At 43.3% G+C, this 6,749-nt stretch overlaps 1 protein-coding gene across 2 annotated transcripts; it reads right to left on the bottom strand.

The window, feature by feature from the left end:
- Positions 1–816: 816 nt before the first annotated feature.
- Positions 817–5,979, bottom strand: LOC125519450 (uncharacterized). Of its 2 annotated transcripts, XM_087537516.1 has the most exons (6): positions 5,918–5,979; positions 5,761–5,840; positions 5,053–5,273; positions 3,261–3,647; positions 1,916–3,152; positions 817–1,822 (listed from the first exon to the last, which is right to left on the bottom strand). In XM_087537516.1, exons 3-5 carry the CDS (start codon positions 5,262–5,264, stop codon positions 2,045–2,047), a joined length of 1,707 nt encoding a protein of 568 aa, XP_087393642.1. In that variant the 5' UTR covers positions 5,265–5,273; positions 5,761–5,840; positions 5,918–5,979; the 3' UTR covers positions 817–1,822; positions 1,916–2,044. The 2 variants fall into 2 exon arrangements, with proteins under 2 accessions (XP_087393642.1, XP_087393641.1); XM_087537515.1 differs by having other exon boundaries at positions 5,761–5,969.
- Between the last annotated feature and the right edge of the window lie 770 nt (positions 5,980–6,749).

Genomic DNA, 6,749 nt, shown 5'->3' with positions numbered 1-6,749 from the left:
ATGATAAGCAATTTGCACTTCCAATTCTTGTCCTTGCGCAGCTTGAGTGTGATACTTGTATTTTCACATGAGACGTGTTTGAGAGCACAATCCTTGGGTATTCCCTAATTGGAAAAAGTGCACAATGAGATGGTGATACTTTTAAGCTAGTTATATCTGATAGCCGAAGCAATAAGGAGTCCTCAAGCTATCTCGGAAGAATAAGAATTGCATGTGTTAATATTCGCATGTCAGGGATGGAAGAAGATAACAATTTATAACTTGACAGCTTTCGGGTTCTTTACTAAAGAAATCAAAAGACATCAAGTTATGCATGGCTCTCTTCTTTCATCTGAGCAACCGCCATTGTGGCAGTTGTGCCGATTGTTTGACTTCAAGGATGGCCTGAAATGCAATTTGCACTTCCAATTCTTGTTCTTACTTATCTAACAAGTACAATCACCAGCCTCCGCCTCCCGTCGCATCCACCTGTATCACTTCTAGAAACACAACGAACAATTGTGAACATTATTTAGCTTCTTGGCTGTTTGTGTTTTAGTTTATTGTAAATTTACACCGCTTAAAATTGCTATCCTCTGAGGATAACACAGTTTGCATTGCGCGAATAAAAATGCCCTGGTACAAATCGCCAAAAGGTAAGCTGTAAGACGCAAATTAGAGTAAACAGTTCTATGAAAGATAATGCAGCTTTGCCTAGGCTCACAGGGGTGTTGAAATATTTGTGCTAGTAGTCTTTTAATTTTGCAGTTCAGAAATGACGACATAAGATAGGTAGGATTCAGACACACATACTAAGAACAATAGCAGTTCCAACCCAGACAGACATACGTACTAAGAACAATAGCAGTTCCTTCCAACCCAGACACACATACGTAATAAGCACAGTAGCAGTTCAACCCAGACACACATACGTGCTAAGAACAATAGCAGTTCCTTCCAACCCAGACACACATACGTAATAAGCACAGCAGCCGTTCCAACCCAGGCACACATACGTACTAAGAACAATAGCAGTTCCTTCCAACCCAGACACACATACGTACTAAGCACAATAGCAGTTCCTTCCAACCCAGACACACATACGTACTAAGCACAATAGCAGTTCCTTCCAACCCAGACACACATACATACCGCAGTTGGTTCTGCCAACTTTATTTTTCATCCGATCCACGAAATTATTCTAACCAATCGGCCAGCCTCCAGGGACAAACATAGCTCATGTAGTTCACAGCTCTTGTTGCTCCTTTGAGCCTGCAAGTTCCTGTGCTTCTTTCAGTAGAGAAGCGAGTGTCTTGTGAGGCTTCACTCCGCCACCATTGGCACTATATAAAATCATAGAACTCTCGAGACATGACATGCTCTTGCAAGCATCAGCCAAAGATTGTATGAAGATCATCAAGAAGTGTTCTTTGAGGTAGCTGTCATTGTGGTTCAGCATTGATATGGCCATCTTGCTGGCATTCTTCACTATGCTCAGGCAACCTGCCATGGGTTCACTGTTTTCCCGCACCATTCCGTTGAGCTTGTTGGCAAAGCTTGTTGCAGAATCTCCAGGGGAAATTTTATCAACCAGTTCAAACAAATTAGGATGTTGGCTGATCAATTTGTCAAATATTGCCGCAGTGAGAGATAGTAAAGCTGCGAGCAATTTCTTCTCATCATTTTGCTGACAAGTTGAAGTGTTGTTGGTACGGCCGTCATCTTGAAGAGCACGAACTTGGGCTTCAATGTCAGTGGGACCTAGCAAAGGAAAATTTGGGCTTCCGTTTTCTGCTTGTGTCTCATTTCCTTTCAACACAAGAGGTAGTATTTCTCGAAGAACCTTTAGATTTAAGAGTATACATATGTTGAATGAGTTTTTTCGGTGACGAAGAATCAAAATAAAACGAAATGTAGTACGTATTTAATAATGTACCTTTGGTATCACGTCCTCCATGGGTTCCTTGAGTGTCTTGAGATAGGCCGCATTCTCTTTGTAATGAAAGTAGAGATGATTCAGTGTTTCTGCTGCACTAATTCGATTTGTGTTGCTGGCTGCAACGTCTCAAAGGATTTTAGTGAGATCACGGACAACATGATCGTTGGCCTTCAAGATGATGGCAGCGTCGCTTTTACTTTGACTTAGCATCACCAGTGCTTCACCCGCCAATTCTCTAATGGAGCATTCTTTGGCGTCATCAGTGAGGATGGAAGGGAGCATCCTGATAAAATTTTCTCTGCTTTCCTTGTTGACACGCAGTGACTCCTCCTCATCCATGGCCAGGTGCGTGAGAATCTCAATGCTTAATATGCGAACATGTTCACTGCATCCACAGCATCTTAGGATCCTCTCCATGCCATGGATCACTTCCTTGTCACTTGAGATTTGGTTACGCAGCTGGGCACCAGTCTCTCCCGGAGAAGCCACGAGGCTGGCCATGACTTGCAGCGACTTGTCTACGATGGTGGTCGACCATGCCTCATGGTCCATGAGATGTAGCAGGTCGGTGCGTACAGGCACCACAACCTTGGACCGTAGGCCCTGGGAGTTGCTTATGGCTCTGCAGTTTTCTTGGTCGGCGGCGAGCTTGTGAAGGATATCGAAGCCTTTCTCCATAAGCAGCTTCCTGTAGTTTTCAGCTTCCTGTAGTCCACTTTGGAGCTTGGCGACGGCACATTCCCCTTCAAGTTGCTGCTGAGAGATGTCGATCAGCGAGCCTACGCTCTGGATCACTTGTGGGAATTGCATCAGAGGAGTCCTGCCGGCAATGTTCGCCAATATGTGTGGGCTTGTGGAATCCATCGCCTGCAGCAATTTCTTGACTACATGGCTGGTGGACGCCAAACCTATGAGGTCTGTTGTGAGCGCCTTCTGCTTCTCTTCCGTGAGTCTACGCGGTCGCTTGTCCTTTACGGTGAGGGCGTAGTTCAAGAGGACGTCCAGAATCCTTGCCCCAGAAACGAAGCTTTCCAATGATTCGATGGACTTGATCATTCCAACGGCGTACATGGCCAGATTTGTTTCCTTGAAGAAAGCCGGGTCCTTCTCGCACCTGCTCACCGTCTCACTCAGGTACTTCTTCACAGCCTTCACCAATTGTTCGTCATTGCTCATGTTGTACTCTTTCGCGACATCGCGCACTAGCCTTTTTCGCGCAAAAGACGCGTAAAACCTGCAACATAAAATCGGGTTTTTCTTAAATGTTGTTTCTATAACATCGGTGCAACTATTGACTGCACAAAAAATCCCTTTATAAAAAGAAAAAGGAAAATGACAACACCTGTAACAGAAGAACAAACCCTGCAACAGAGCTAGTGTGTACAAGACATTCAGAGCCGGCTGCAGGTGTGAATCTTCATCCTTCATGCAGTTGCAGCAACCTTCTTCCTTCATGACGTCGCCGTAGTCATGTTCTATTAGACGCCACACAGAAATCCCGGCGCTCAACAGCGGCCCACACACGTAGAGAGCTGCTAGAGGGCCCACTACTATAGGAGCCACGAGCAGGTGACACAACCACACAACAACTGCTAGCAGTCCGCGTGGCCAATATGCTAGGGTGATAGAATTTTTGGTGTCCAGCGTGGCAAATATAGTACGGTAGAGGCCATGGAACGAGTACCAAATATCCATTAGCTTCTCCTTCAGACCGACATCAGCAGAGACCCTGGACATATAAGTTACAGTTAGAGATGTACATGATACAGAGTGACATATCAAAATGTTGTACTCTGCCCAACAAAATAAGATAACTAAATTACAGAATACTCCATGAATATGATTAAGTATTCTTTTGGCTTTCCGTAAACCTTGGGATTCTAAAAGACCTAATTTTTTATAATTGTCTTCACCTCCGAGATTGAAAATATGTTGCAGTACACACATAATTAAGCATATTTCACATAATAGACGATCTTGTAGGAAAACAGAAGAATGCTCGAAAATCTTAGGAGAAAAAACAATACATCTGACGATTAATCCAACAACAGACCTTTTTAAGCTCATTCTATTGATCACTATGACGCATGTAATCAAATGACAAAACACTGGAATTCTTTCTCGACAAGGCATTTAGGAGATCAGTTTTCTATGGTACGTCATCGATTTGTAATCTTTGCTTCTTCTTTTTATCAGTTCCTATGTCCCCGTAACTTTTAAAGTATAATAGAATTGAACCCCTCAATGTATTTACCTTCAAAGAGATTCTACCCATAACATATTTGCGCACCTTTGAAAAAAATTCGGTCTTGTTCAGCTAGTTTTGCATCGATACCAAAGTTCCTCATGTTCTGACATCATATCCCTAATAATCAAGGGAGAGCAATGTGTTTTGCAATTTCTCTGTTCTAGTTACTTTTAAAGGTATAACAAAATTCAACACGAATCCGTCAAGGTGTTTACCTTCAAGTTTTGTGTGTTTGCAAAATTTCTCACCCTCCCCCGCATGTCCCTATCCGTGATCATAAGAGTTTGGCACAAATATACATGCATCAAAGTGCTTGTGCAATACGTGTGTTCTAGTAACTTAAAGTATAACCAAATTTAACATGAACCCCTCAAGGTGTTTACCTGAAAAGATCGCCCCCATCACATGTTTGTGCACCTTCAAAAAAGTATTTCCTTATCACTAGCTATTTTTTTGCATGTACGCCAGCTTTCTCATCGTCCCATATCGTGACAATCGATCACGGGCAGGTACACGTACATGTGCACCCAAATGTTCTTGCGACTAGTTCTGCCTCTATATAGTTTTCGTATATAATTGTGACATACATCTATACTTCTTTCTTTTCGATAGTATAAAGCAGGAGATACCAATCTAGGCCTCTTCGAAGTTACTATTGAAATTACATGATCGAGTAAGAACACTTTGGTGGTTATATACCGGCAGATCAAATGTTTCTAAATGTAATTCATTAAACTTTGTCGAGCATTATGTTATCAAAGTAATTAAAGGTAACTATTATGTTGATTATTGTAGGCTTCACACATGTCTCTTACTTTTATTGTGTCTTGTACATATGAGGGGGGGGGGGGGGGGGGCAAATTGAACAGTGGTCAAGGAAACTTACCGAGGTGTTAGGACGAGGGTGATGATGGTGAGGGACCAAAAGTCCTTCTTCCCCAGATCCGAGACAAAGCCGCCTAGGAGAACGACGGTGGACCAGGTAATGACGAGGTAGCCCAGCCCCCTAATGGCCATCAACAGGTAGGCCATGAAAAATGCATAGCAGTTGATATACCCTACTTCCTTCAAGTGGATGTCAACTTCTTTCCGAGCCATCCGAACAGCCTGCTGAAAACAAGAGGTCATAGTTAAGTAATTAGAACATGCATGCATGCAGCCTACGAAGCAAAGCTAGGTCTTACAGTATGTGAAATGTTATGGCAAACCAGGTGCTAATGCCATTGCAGCATGCATGCATGGCAGGACCGAACAAAAAACTAGTCAGATCTACTTGGGGTTCCCCCCCTAAACCAACGCTACCCTTCCTGGCCTCACGTATCTATCTGACGAGTAGAAAGATCAACCTTGGCAGCAGCAACGCAAAGCATAAAACCAATAGATCTTGCGGTATTTGATATATTGAATTATTGATGGAACACACCAACAAAATGCTCCTTTCTTAGTACAGCTAAATGCAAAGTACGGTTAATCATGCTCAAGATCATGTTAACCTTGCTCTTTTTTGTAAGGGACCTACAACAGGGTAGAATAGCAAACGAAAAAGGAAAGGACAGAGGGAAGAGAAACCACATGCAAGGGGCCATGGACTCACCTTCTGGACCAAGGTTCACGACCAAGATGAGGCGATGGCGTCACCACAGATCAAGCACCAGTCACAGTCGCAGAAGGTGGCTGCAGCAAGGCGAAGAAGAATGTCATTTCTCAGGGGAAAGCAAAGCAGAAACGAGGAGGAAGACACAACTCCAAACCCTGGCATGCATGGAGGCCGTACGTCTTCAAGCTTTGAGTGGAGTGAAGCAGAGCATCCAACTTGAACTGGCAAATGCACACAGGATAGGTAGACTTAAGTAGAGATGTACCGCGTGCGGCACCAGGACTAGCACTTATTTCTTCAATGCCAACTTGGTAGGCTTTTGTGGTGGACATTACATGTGTCTTTTAATGTACCTCCATCTACTATCATATTAAATTTGTTTGGTAACTACTAGTTAGGTGGGGTGAAGCCAAATACCACGGGACGAATCTGTGTGGGACTCCCACGGTGGGAGTTTGTGCATTACTTTGGGCTATTTGCAACTCCCACAACGACTGTGTTCTTAACAGAACAAAGATTCAAAAGTTTTTGCAAGTTATCTACGGAGCTTCTGGATGGTTCCGTATACGGTAATTACTACACCATGCGAAAGTTTGTGCATTACTTTGGGCTATTTGCAACTCCCACAACGATTGTGTTCTTAACAGAACAAAGATTCAAAAGTTTTTGCAAGTTATCTACGGAGCTTCTGGATGGTTCCGTATACGGTAATTACTACACCATGCGAAAGCGACGGATCTTATTGCCTATGGATGCAACCGATGAAAGATGATAGCACGGGCTACATATAACCGGTTTGGATGACGGTCTGGTTGTGCATTTGTCCTGTAATTTTTACTTTTGTACTGTAGCTCAATACTTATAAATTGTTAACAAATGACTGCGTGCATCAATTAATGCAGAGATTGGGTAATCCTTCTTTTTTGAGAAACCAAGGACGAGCAAGGAGCACTGCCCCACGGCAGTAGGGTCCTCATTTCCCTTGC

Source organism: Triticum urartu, chromosome 7A, assembly GCF_056163025.1.
Source record: "Triticum urartu cultivar PI428250 chromosome 7A, HENAU_Tu73, whole genome shotgun sequence".
Classification (NCBI taxonomy): domain Eukaryota; kingdom Viridiplantae; phylum Streptophyta; class Magnoliopsida; order Poales; family Poaceae; genus Triticum; species Triticum urartu.
This window is presented reverse-complemented; position numbering and strand designations above follow the sequence as displayed.